This window comes from Pezoporus flaviventris, unplaced genomic scaffold (genome assembly GCF_033815535.1).
Source record: "Pezoporus flaviventris isolate CSIRO_AGI_PZ_B2104156 unplaced genomic scaffold, CSIRO_AGI_Pfla_v1 ptg000145l, whole genome shotgun sequence".
Lineage (NCBI taxonomy): Eukaryota > Metazoa > Chordata > Aves > Psittaciformes > Psittacidae > Pezoporus > Pezoporus flaviventris.
Genome location: NW_026892693.1, coordinates 518,360 through 531,329, shown reverse-complemented (window position 1 = coordinate 531,329; position 12,970 = coordinate 518,360). Strand labels below are relative to the sequence as shown.

General features: G+C 55.8%; 1 protein-coding gene across 5 annotated transcripts in view; it reads right to left on the bottom strand.

Annotated features, from left to right (window-relative positions):
• Positions 1-12,970, bottom strand: part of SYT7 (synaptotagmin 7) — a 39,552-nt gene that overhangs the window by 19,196 nt on the left and 7,386 nt on the right. For all 5 annotated transcript variants that reach the window (XM_061479220.1, XM_061479222.1, XM_061479223.1 and 2 more), the window contains exons 2-3: positions 8,640-8,743; positions 5,357-5,436 (exon numbers count right to left, since the gene is read on the bottom strand). In XM_061479220.1, the coding sequence (XP_061335204.1) occupies positions 5,357-5,436; positions 8,640-8,743 (184 nt within the window). The remainder of the gene's footprint in view (positions 1-5,356; positions 5,437-8,639; positions 8,744-12,970) is intronic.

Genomic DNA, 12,970 nt, shown 5'->3' with positions numbered 1-12,970 from the left:
TGTGTCCTCACTACATGTGTCTGTGTGTCCTGGGTACATGTGTCTGTGTGTCCTCGGTACATGTGTCTGCGTGTCCTCGGTACATGTGTCTGTGTGTCCTCGGTACATGTGTCTGCGTGTCCTCGGTACATGTGTCTGTGTGTCCTGGGTACATGTGTCTGTGTGTCCTGGGTACATGTGTCTGTGTGTCCTCGGTACATGTGTCTGTGTGTCCTGGGTACATGTGTCTGTGTGTCCTCACTACATGTGTCTGTGTGTCCTCGGTACATGTGTCTGTGTGTCCTGGTACATTTGTCTGTGTGTCCTGGGTACATGTGTCTGTGTGTCCTGGGTACATGTGTCTGTGTGTCCTGGGTACATGTGTCTGTGTGTCCTGGGTACATGTATCTGTGTGTCCTCACTACATGTGTCTGTGTGTCCTGGGTACATGTGTCTGTGTGTCCTGGGTACATGTGTCTGCATGTCCTGGGTACATGTGTCTGTGTGTCCTGGGTACATGTGTCTGCATGTCCTGGGTGCATGTGTCTGTGTGTCCTGGTACATGTGTCTGTGTGTCCTGGGTACATGTATCTGCATGTCCTGGGTACATGTGTCTGTGTGTCCTGGGTACATGTGTCTGTGTGTCCTGGTACATGTGTCTGTGTGTCCTCGGTACATGTGTCTGTGTGTCCTGGGTACATGTGTCTGTGTGTCCTCGGTACATGTGTCTGTGTGTCCTGGGTACATGTGTCTGTGTGTCCTCACTACATGTGTCTGTGTGTCCTGGGTACATGTATCTGTGTGTCCTCACTACATGTGTCTGCGTGTCCTCGGTACATGTGTCTGTGTGTCCTCGGTACATGTGTCTGTGTGTCCTGGTACATGTGTCTGTGTGTCCTGGGTACATGTGTCTGCGTGTACTCAGTACATGTGTCTGTGTGTCCTCACTACATGTGTCTGTGTGTCCTGGGTACATGTGTCTGTGTGTCCTCACTACATGTGTCTGTGTGTCCTGGGTACATGTGTCTGTGTGTCCTGGTACATGTGTCTGTGTGTCCTGGGTACATGTGTCTGTGTGTCCTGGGTACATGTGTCTGTGTGTCCTGGTACATGTGTCTGTGTGTCCTGGTACATGTGTCTGTGTGTCCTGGTACATGTGTCTGTGTGTCCTCACTACATGTGTCTGCATGTCCTGGGTACATGTGTCTGCGTGTCCTCGGTACATGTGTCTGTGTGTCCTCGGTACATGTGTCTGTGTGTCCTGGTACATTTGTCTGTGTGTCCTGGTACATGTGTCTGTGTGTCCTGGGTACATGTGTCTGTGTGTCCTGGTACATGTGTCTGTGTGTCCTGGGTACATGTGTCTGTGTGTCCTGGTACATGTGTCTGTGTGTCCTCGGTACATGTGTCTGTGTGTCCTGGGTACATGTGTCTGTGTGTCCTCGGTACATGTGTCTGTGTGTCCTGGGTACATGTGTCTGTGTGTCCTCACTACATGTGTCTGTGTGTCCTGGGTACATGTATCTGTGTGTCCTCACTACATGTGTCTGCGTGTCCTCGGTACATGTGTCTGTGTGTCCTCGGTACATGTGTCTGTGTGTCCTGGTACATGTGTCTGTGTGTCCTGGGTACATGTGTCTGCGTGTACTCAGTACATGTGTCTGTGTGTCCTCACTACATGTGTCTGTGTGTCCTGGGTACATGTGTCTGTGTGTCCTCACTACATGTGTCTGTGTGTCCTGGGTACATGTGTCTGTGTGTCCTGGTACATGTGTCTGTGTGTCCTGGGTACATGTGTCTGTGTGTCCTGGGTACATGTGTCTGTGTGTCCTGGTACATGTGTCTGTGTGTCCTGGTACATGTGTCTGTGTGTCCTGGTACATGTGTCTGTGTGTCCTCACTACATGTGTCTGCATGTCCTGGGTACATGTGTCTGCGTGTCCTCGGTACATGTGTCTGTGTGTCCTCGGTACATGTGTCTGTGTGTCCTGGTACATTTGTCTGTGTGTCCTGGTACATGTGTCTGTGTGTCCTGGGTACATGTGTCTGTGTGTCCTGGTACATGTGTCTGTGTGTCCTGGGTACATGTGTCTGTGTGTCCTCACTACATGTGTCTGTGTGCCCTCGGTACATGTGTCTGTGTGTCCTGGTACATTTGTCTGTGTGTCCTGGGTACATGTGTCTGTGTGTCCTCACTACATGTGTCTGTGTGCCCTCGGTACATGTGTCTGTGTGTCCTGGTACATGTGTCTGTGTGTCCTGGGTACATGTGTCTGTGTGTCCTGGGTACGTGTGTCTGCATGTCCTGGGTACATGTGTCTGCGTGTCCTGGTACATGTGTCTGTGTGTCCTGGTACATGTGTCTGTGTGTCCTCGGTACATGTGTCTGTGTGTCCTGGGTACATGTGTCTGTGTGTCCTGGTACATGTGTCTGTGTGTCCTGGGTACATGTGTCTGCATGTCCTGGGTACATGTGTCTGTGTGTCCTGGGTACATGTGTCTGCCTGTCCTGGGTACATGTGTCTGTGTGTCCTGGGTACATGTGTCTGTGTGTCCTGGGTACATATGTCTGCGTGTCCTCGGTACATGTGTCTGTGTGTCCTGGGTACATGTGTCTGCGTGTCCTCACTACATGTGTCTGTGTGTCCTCACTACATGTGTCTGTGTGTCCTGGGTACATGTGTCTGTGTGTCCTCGGTACATGTGTCTGTGTGTCCTCACTACATGTGTCTGCATGTCCTGGGTGCATGTGTCTGTGTGTCCTCACTACATGTGTCTGCGTGTCCTGGGTACATGTGTCTGTGTGTCCTTGGTACATGTGTCTGTGTGTCCTCACTACACGTGTCTGTGTGTCCTCACTACATGTGTCTGTGTGTCCTGGGTACATGTATCTGTGTGTCCTCACTACATGTGTCTGTGTGTCCTGGGTACATGTATCTGTGTGTCCTCACTACATGTGTCTGTGTGTCCTGGGTACATGTGTCTGTGTGTCCTCACTACATGTGTCTGTGTCCTGGGTACATGTGTCTGCGTGTCCTGGGTACATGTGTCTGCATGTCCTGGGTACATGTGTTTGTGTGTCCTCACTACATGTGTCTGTGTGTCCTCACTACATGTGTCTGTGTGTCCTCGGTACATGTGTCTGCGTGTCCTGGTACATGCGTCTGCGTGTCCTGGGTACATGTGTCTGTGTGTCCTGGGTAAATGTGTCTGCGTGTCCTGGGTACATGTGTCTATAGGTCCTCGTCATGTGTGTCTATGTGTTCTCATCACGTGTCTGTGTGTCTCCATCACATGTCTGCCTGTCCTTGGTACATGTGTCTAATGTGTCCTTGTCATGCGTGTCTATGTGTTCTCATCACATGTGTCTGTGTGTTTCCATCACCCATGTCTGTGTGTCCTTGGTACATGTGTCTATGTGTCCTCGTCATGCATGTCTATGTGTTCTTATCACATGTGTCTGTGTGTCCTCATCATGTGTGTCCGTGTGTCTCCATCACACATATCTGTGTGTCCTTGGTACATGTGTCTTTGTGTCCTTGGTACATGGGTCTATGTGTCCTCATAATGCATGTCTATGTATTCACACCACGTGTCCCCCCATCACACGTGTCTGTGTCCCCCCATCACATGTGTCTGTATGTCCCCATCACACATGTCTGTATGTCCCCATCACACGTGTCTGTGTGTCCCCATCACACGTGTCTGTATGTCCCCATCACACATGTCTGTATGTCCCCATCACACGTGTCTGTGTCCCCATCACACGTGTCTGTGTGTCCCCATCACACGTGTCTGTGTCCCCATCACACATGTCTGTATGTCCCCATCACACGTGTCTGTGTGTCCCCATCACACGTGTCTGTGTCCCCATCACACGTGTCTGTATGTCCCCATCACACGTGTCTGTGTGTCCCCATCACACGTGTCTGCGTGTCCCCATCACACGTGTCTGTGTGTCCCTATCACACATGTCTGTGTGTCCCCATCACATGTGTCTGTATGTCCCCATCACACGTGTCTGTATGTCCCCATCACACGTGTCTGTGTGTCCCCATCACACGTGTCTGCGTGTCCCCATCACACGTGTCTGTGTGTCCCTATCACACATGTCTGTGTCTCCCCATCACACGTGTCTGTGTCCCCATCACACGTGTCTGTGTGTCCTCGCCTCCTCAGCAGCCAGGTCCTGGAAGCTCACACTGCTTGGTTAACCATGCTGCTGCTGCATGCTGGAGACCCCTCCGGGTCCCCTCCTTCCAAACCAGACCATTGCCAGCACCAAGCCTGAACCTCCTGGCTCCAGCAAGTGACCCACAGCATCCCACTATAGCTGTGTGCTGGGGGCTGTGGAGCCCAGCAGCTCCTCACTGATGTGGAGTCTTGCCCAGCCCTCATTGATGTCCAACAGTGGCTCTGGGTTGATGGAACCCATTGGAGCTGGGGATGGAGAGCCCCATGTGCCATGGCATCAGGAGGGGACGTGTGTCCTCCTCCAGTCCCCACTGTGGCCAGAAGCCCCTGACCAGGCTGTGCCCAATGGAGAGGTGCCCAAAGTAGCCCCAGATGCTTGCACCCCAATAACACCCTGGGCAGGCCAGGCCAGCCAAGGGAGGGGGTTTGCAGCAGCCTTACTGCAGTCACAGGCTATTTCCTTCTGGTTGTCCATCCCCGGCTCTTCCCAAGAGCCCTGCAGGATACCAGAGGTGTTCAGGGGGCAGAGCTGGAGCTGGGGTGCTTGGGAGAGCCCCCCTTGGCTGCCAACACCCCACCTCACTCCATATGCAGTGCTATGAGATGCCTCATCTCCCATCACCTTTCCCAACCACATCCCTGTTGCCTGTGGTCTACAGAGCTGTGCCAACCACGCACACAGGGAGGGCTCCATCAGTGTGACCTGGAGCATCCTTAGGGACACCCATACTGAGGTCCCCATGGCTCCATCCGGTCATGCCCATAGCTTGGGGGGTGAACCAAAAGGGGTTCCGGAGGGTGCTGGAGACACCCATCAGCTCTCCCACACCCTTTCTCCCATTAAGACTGGGAGATATGGGAACACTCCTGCCCCATCCAGGGGGATGATCCCATCCTGCAGCAGCCACAGGAGGAGCAGGGACCGGCGATGCTTTGGCAGCACCATGGGCATCACCCATTGCTCAATCTCCCCGGCATCCCTCACTCTGCCAAAGAGCTGGGCATGGACCATCCTGTCTGGGAGCAGAGGGACAGCCACCTCTGACCCCAAAGAGGGACTTTCCTGCTTCCAATGGGGATGGCACCCATCCGGCACGGGATGACGGGGGGGCTGGCATGGGCTGCGGCGGTGCCAGTCCCATGGGCACAGAGGCCCCTCTTCCCCCCTGCCCCTGGAACCTACTTGATGGTTTTCTTCTCACTGCGGCCTCGGCTGGAGTCCGGAGTCCCCACAGTCTCCAGGGAAGTCTTGTAACGCTTACCCTGCGGACAGGAGAGGATTGGGGGGTCAGGGGTGGAAGGGAGACCCCCCTGCAGCAGAGGATGGGGATGGGAGTGACCAGGGCTGCAGCTCCATCACCTGGAGGGGTTGAATCACAGAAGGTTTGGGTTGAAGGGAGCTTTAAGCTCATCCAGCTCCAACCCCAACCCCTTCCACTGGAGCAGCTTGCTCCAAGCCCCTGTGTCCAACCTGCCCTTGAGCACTGCCAGGGATGGGGCAGCCACAGCTTCTCTGGGCACCCTGTGCCAGCGCCTCAGCACCCTCCCAGGGAAGAGCTTCTGCCTAAGAGCTCATCTCAGTCTCCCCTCGGGCAGGTTCAAGCCATTCCCCTTGGCCTGTCCCTACATCCCTTGTCCCAAGCCCCTCTCCAGGTTTCCTTCAGCCCCTTCAGGCACTGGAGCTGCTCTCAGGTCTCCCCTTCAGGATCCTTCTCTTGTCCAGGCTGCCCCAGCCCAGCTCTCTCAGCCTGGCTCCAGAGCAGAGCTGCTCCAGCCCTCCCAGCATCTCCGTGGCCTCCTCTGGCCTCTCTCCAACAGCTCCAGGTCCCTCCTGTGCTGGGGCGAGTTTGATTTCCCCCTTTCCCCTTACAGCTCCCCAGTCGCTGGGCTCCATCTCATCGATCCAGGCAGGAAAACTCCTGATAGCTTCATCCCTTGGTCCATAGGAGCCAACAAAGGCACCAGGGAGCTGCTGACCTGGTGGCCTGGTTTCAGCTGTAACATTTATTCTCATTCCTAGTATCTGGTGCAGTGCTGGGTTTAGTGTGAGAATGATGCTGATAACACACTGATGCTTTAGCTGTTGCTCAGTAGCACTTATCCTGACCAAGGACTGCTTAGTCTCACGCTCAGCCAGTGAGGAAGGCCACAAGAAGCCAGGATGGAGCAGAGACAGCACCCATGACCTACATCCAGAGGGGTATTCCATACCATTCCATACATCATGCCCGGAATAGAAACTGGGGGGAGTCACCCAGAAGGGACTGATCTCTGCTTGGGTCAGGCTGGGTATCAATCAGTGGGTGCTGAGCAATTGTATTGGACATCACTTGCGTTTTTGGTTTCTTTCCTTTCTCCTTTTAGTTTTAGTGTTATTTCCCTTATCATTGTTATTAGCAGCGTTATATTATACTTCAGTTATTAATATCTTCTTATCTCAACCCATGGGATTGATTTGATTCATCCTTTGATTCTCCCCCCCATCCCAGTGTGATGCTGAGTTACCGCCTGGCTCTAAACCACGACCCCCTGTCTCCTGGTCACTGTCCCTAAGGGCACAGGGGAGCAGCAGCACCCTTCCATGGCCCCACCAGGGGGCAATTTTAGCCCTAATGACCCTGAATTAATTGAGTTTCACCTTCTCGAGCGCTAGGGAAGAGCTGAGACATGATAACGGAGCTGGAGCTCGCTCCCACCTGGGGCTTGAAATCAGGGCGCTTTGCTGTGGTCTCCAATGCAGGCTGAGCACAAGCTCCCATCCAGGGAGGGCAGGAGCACAGTCAGTGCCAGTTAGCAAACAGTGAGGAGTGGGATGGGAGCAGCTGCTGGAGCAGGAGGGGGTTGTGGCCTGGGAGCATCCTTCCTGCAGGAGCCAGTGCATGGAGCTGCAGGGGTGTTGGGTCTCCCTGGATGCCTATGGGCCAGTCCTGCTTGGATCTGCAGGGATATCGGACCTCCTTGGATACCCATGAGCTAATTCTGCAGGGATCTGCATGGATACCCAGCCTCCTTCTATGACCATGGGCTGTTTCTGCTGGGATCTACAGGGATCTTGGACCTCCTTGGATGACTATGAGCTAATCCTGCCTGGATCTGCAGGGATGTGGGATCTCCTTGGATCCCCATGGGCTAATCCTGCCTGGATCTGCAGGGATGTGGGATCTCCTTGGATCCCCATGGGCTAATCCTGCCTGGATCTGCAGGGATGTGGGATCTCCTTGGATCCCCATGGGCTAATCCTGCCTGGATCTTCAGGGTAGCCCAACTTTCTTGGATGCCTATGGGCTAACCCTGCCTGGATCTGCAGGGATATTGGACCTCCTTGGATGCCTATGGGCTAATCCCACCTGGATCATCATGGATCTGCAATCTCTTTGGATGCCCATGGGTGAATCCTGGTGGGATCTGCGGGGATGTGGGACCTCCTTGGATGCCCATGGACCATCTTGGAAGGAGCCAGCGCTATGCTGAGCATTGTCCCCAGCCGGGCACAGCCCAGGGCTCATGGGGACACGGCTGCTGGCCCCTGCTCTCCCAGCACAAGCCAACTGGGGCCAGTCACTCAGCGGGTTTGGCCGTGGTTCCCAAGCAGCCATTCCAGCTCCATCGAGGGCCTCTCCATTCCCAGCCTGAACGTCTTCCCGGCCAATTTATCCTTCTTTGTTCCTCTGCCAGCTTCATCCTTCGGTACAACCGGTCCTTCTCCTCCTGCTCCTCAACCCTCCATCACATCCCTCTCTGGGTGGTACCAGCCAGGCTCGCAAGCTCCTTCCCATCCACTCCCCACTGCTCCCACACCCACAGCCAAACCCCATCTCCCATTCCCAAGGGATCTCTGCCTTCCCGCTCGTTATGGCATTGCCAGGGTGGGCATCTCAAAAGCTGCCACCACCGCAGCTCTTCACCCAGATTTGAATCTGATGGTGAAGGAAACATGGCCAAGAACCAGATCCTGGTCCATGGAGAGGAGGAGGAAGGATGGAGAGGAGGAGGAAGCTCTAGCTCAAGCCAAACCCCCCTTTAGCCACAGCGGGGCTTGAAGTGGGGTGCCCTGTGAGTGTTGTAGAGCTGATGTATGGGGCACAGCAATGGCAGAGCTGCCTTATGGCACCCAGCACTGCCAGACACGGGCTGGCCACCTTCCCATGGGGCTCTTCCAGGCAGGAGCGTGCCCAGCAGGACAGGGGCCAGCTTCCTGCTCATCCCAAATATATCTATATCTCTATCTATGTATTTGGAAACTTCCCTTTATGCTGCACAAACAGTTTTGCCCAAACATTAAATTATCCCATCCCCTAAAGAGCACAAGAGAAGCTGCAGCCAGCGCCCGACACAAAGCGCTCTCGGCGTCTTGCCTTTGTCTGCCGGCATCAGTGGGCATCGCCCCCCATCCAGTGGGACCCCCATACCCAGGGCGAGGAGAAGGGGTGTCCCCCCCCCACCCCAGGCCATCATGGGACGCTCACCAGTTTGCGCTGGCACCACTGGCAGATCCCGCAGAGGACGATGGTGACGCTAAGGCTGACGGTGATGATGGCTGAGACGAGGAGGACATCGCGGGAGGGAGCCCCTATGGGGAAGCAAAGCAAAGCCAGAGCTTAGTGGGGGGATAGGGGATGCGGGTGGGCACCCAGGGGTGTCCCCAGTGTGGGCACGCAGCCCCCAAGGGGAGCTGCACAAGAGCAGGGAGGGGGAACACGGGGAATGTGGTCCATGGGCTCCAACCCCCTCAGGAGACACCGGCACCGTGGCCGCATCCATGGGCTCCAGGTTCCCAATGGTGTGCGTGCAGTGGGGCAGAGCTCCAGGAGCTCAGGTTGGAGCAGAGCAAAGGCTTTAATCCCTGCTGGCCCCCCCCTGGCAGCACCAGTGTGTCCAGTAAAGGTCACAGCATCACACGTGCCTCCCGCAGCACCGCGGCTCTTGTGTTGATTCCTCTTCCCCTTCACAATCACCGTCTCTTCTCCTTGCCCTCTCTCTTCCCCTTTCCTCTTTCTCTTCCTAATGCTCATCCCTTCCCCATCCTTTCACCTCCATCCTCTTCCCATTTTCCTTCCTTTTCCCCACCTCTTCTTCCCTTTCCCCTTTCCCACCCCCTTCTCCTTCCTAATCACCAACTCTTCCATTTGCCCATCCCTTCCCTATTTCCTTTCCCCTTTCCATTCCTCTTTCCCTTCCTTATGTCCATCCCTTCCCCATCCCCATCCCTTCACCTTCTCAATCTTCTTCCCCACCCTTCCCCTCCTCTTTTCCCCTCTCTCCTTTCCCTTTCTCTGCTCCTTCCCCTTCCTAATGATGAATGTTTCCCCTTGCCCATCCCTTTACCTTTCCTTTTCCTCTTTGCCTTCCTAACGCTCATCCCTTCCCCATCCAAATCCCCATCCTTTTACCTCCTTCATCCTCTTCCCCTTTTCCTTCCCATTCCTCACCTCTTTCCCTTTCCCATCCCCTCCAGACAAGCCATCCCCACTTTCCTTGCAGCACCCATTCCCTTTCCATCAGAGCCCCGCAGCCACCCCACCAAGGGGGTTCCCTCTTTGGATCAACCAAACCCCATAGATTCACCCCAAACTGTGCACTGCGGGCACTTGGCAGGGGCAGGAGCTGCTGCCTGACCCAGCCTGGCCTTGGGGCCACCCTTGAGGACCCCAAAAGTGGGGATGGATCCTTCTGCTGCGCCAGCATCACCCCCTTTGAGTGCTGTGGGTGGGTACGGGTTAATGCAGGTATCTCCCATCCACCCTGTCCTGCACCCAACCACCCCCACTACTGGGTGCCCCCATCATCATGCTGCCAGCAAGGGGGGTGGCCCTGGCACCCTAAGAGGATGAACATGGACCTAAGGTGCCTTGGGGGGGGGGGGGGGGTCCAGCGCATCCCCCATCCCACCATAGCCCTTTTCCCATGCAAGACCCCCTGTATGGCATCCCCCCGTGCAGCTCAGCATCCCGGGATGGGGAAGCCCATTGCTCGAGCGGTGGGAAGCGGTGCTACCCTCTAAATATTAAACACTGATTGTTAATAATTAATTCACCCGCAGCCCTTGTTATTGTAATGAGATTTGCCAACGGCTCAGAGGCTGCCGTGAGTCAGAGCAGCCGCGATCGGGGCTCAGGCATCCCCTGGGCACGTGGTGGGGTCCTGCCTCTATTCCATAGGGAGCAAAGGGGATGGAGGCAATAAAGGGGATGGAGCTTTATAACAGCACCTTCAGCAGCCACACGGGTGCTGCTGAGTGGGGTGAAGGGGTTAGAGGGCGGTGAATGGGCTTGGGGGTCCTGGACCACTCCAGCGCTCCATCACTGGTACACGTGCTCCCTGCATCCAAACCCAGCGCGGGGCCCCTCCATCCCTCCTGGGTCACGAGGAGCCTGTGTATAAAGCTCGCTTAGCAACTGTTGCCTAGGAGGGAATTTGGGACCAGCCCTTAATTTCAAACATTTATAAAGCCCAGCTACATCAGCTGCTTGGGGAGGGGGTAAAGCAGCCATTGGGGTACAGCCCCCCCCCCCCCCCCAGGATACTTGGGTCGTGGTGGTGAGAGAACCCAAGCAGTGCAGCCCATGGGCTAAATGGGCAGCCTGGTGTGGTTAAGATTTAGGGTGAGCCCCCCTCTGACACCAAATGTGTCTCCCCACAGCCCCGATGCCTGCTTGGGGACAATGTGGTATGTGGAGAGCAGGGTGACCTGCTTGGCTGCTGTGCAAGAGGTGAGAGATGTAGGGTCAAGCTCATCCTCAATTTAATCAGGCATGAGGGAAATTGTGGAATCATAGAACCATGGAATGGTTTGGGATGAGGGGAGCTTAAAGCTCATCCAGTTCCAATGTCCATCAGTCAGGGGCACCTTCCACTGGAGCAGCTTGCTCCAAGCCCCTGTGGCCTTGAACACTGCCAGGGATGGGGCAGCCACAGCTTCTCTGGGCACCCTGTGCCAGCGCCTCAGCACCCTCACAGGGAACAACATCTGCCTTACATCAAAGAGGAAAGGACAGAGGTGCTGCCATGGTGCAAAGGAGGGATTACCCTGCTTGGGAGGGAGAAATCCAGGACCAAGGGGCTTGGGGAGGGATGCTCGTGCTGGTTCCTATGCTGGTACCTGCCCCCGGCCTAAACTGAGTTGTCACCACAGCCCCAAGCCTGGCAGCACCCAGTGAACCTGATGATGGGGACCTGCCCGGTGGGCTCCACGGCCCCAGTGACCTCCAGGTTCATCCACACTGGTCCCTATGTATGGAGGCTCCTACCCCTCCCCAGCAGGGAAACAGGTCCCTGTGCTGGCCCTGTCCCCAGCGCTGGGGGACAGATGCTGACCCCCAGGCTCTGCTGCCCTCAGCACCATTGAAAGGACTCATTTTCCAGGCGATTAACACTGGTTCATTAGAGAAGCTGAGTGGAGCAGAGCTCCTGGTTTGGCCCCAGCCTTGGGGGCTGGCCTGGTACGCTGCATGGGGTCCCCATGCTAGCTCTGTGCCTGGGATGCTTGGCATAAGGATGCCATGGGGCGGGTGGCTGTGGGACCTCAGCTCTGTGCACTGGAGGGTCCACAGCCTTGTTCTGGGGTCCCTGCATCCCACCCCCATCACACCCCCCCTTCACTGATCCTGCCCCATCCCAAAAGAGGAGCTGCTCCATGAGCCAGAGACCCCACATCCTCCCCCTTGGAGGACATCAAGGTCTCCCCAGGCTGGCAGTGGAGGCTGGGGAAGGAGCCAGCACAGCCCTGCAGCTCTGTCATCAGTATTCAATGCCACTTGACGGGCTATAATTCCACTTTTACAGCCGGTTATTGATGAGGGGATTACCTGCCTCGTTAGATCCACAGCTCTGCAGCGTGGGGTTTGTGTGGTGCTGCCACAGGGACAGGGCTCCTGCACCTGGAAACAGCATCCCTGCACACAGGGAGAGGGTCTGCATGGACAAAGTGCCCCTCAGCATGGAGGACCCATGCCCTTGGACGAGCAGGACACCCCGCAGCACCCATAGGAGTGCGTTGGGAGATGAGGCTGGTGGTGGCATCGATGGCATCGTGCCACCGGTGCTTATCCCCCCTAAGCCGCCGCTCCTGCAGGCGTGGAATTAGCTGCCTCCGGAGCACGGCCGAGCTGTGGCCTTTGTGGCTGAGGAGAAAACACTTCAAAACCTGACCTCAGCGCAAGGGAGAGGTGCGGAAATCCGAGAGGGATTTGCATGTCCTTGTGGGGTTTGGGGCATCTCGTGGCTTTGTGCAGCCCGCTGGCTTTGCATCACAGGGGTTTTGAGCATCTTGGTAGCCCTGTGTACACTGAGCTCTCAGGGATGGGCATCCCTCAAGTCCAGCACAGTGAGACCTTGGTGCTCAGTTCCCCCTGATTCCCTTCCCCATGGCATGGATGCTGTATCCCTGGGTCCATCCCTGCGCTCAGACTCAATCAACAGCTCCCCCATCGCTCCCAGTTCCTCACCATGGACCTGCACCAAAGGCCATGGTCCTGGAGCAGCACTTCCCACCATGGCATGTGGCAGCACTGGGAGGACAAAGCACTTGTGAGGGGCATCCAGCTCAAAAGGCACTTGGATGGGATAAAGAGGCTGGAAATCTCTTCCACGGAGTGGCAAATGGCCAAGGGCTTTGGATGAGTGGTGGGCACAAGCTGCCAGCATCTGCCAGCACCATCTCTGAGACTGACCTCTCCATAGTGAGGATGGTGCTGGCCATGCTCTCAGGGCCATATTGTTGGGTGCAGAGCCCAAAATACCTGTGTTGAGCATGGCATCCCCCTGCTGCCGCTCGGTATCCCCATCTCCCCGAGCATCC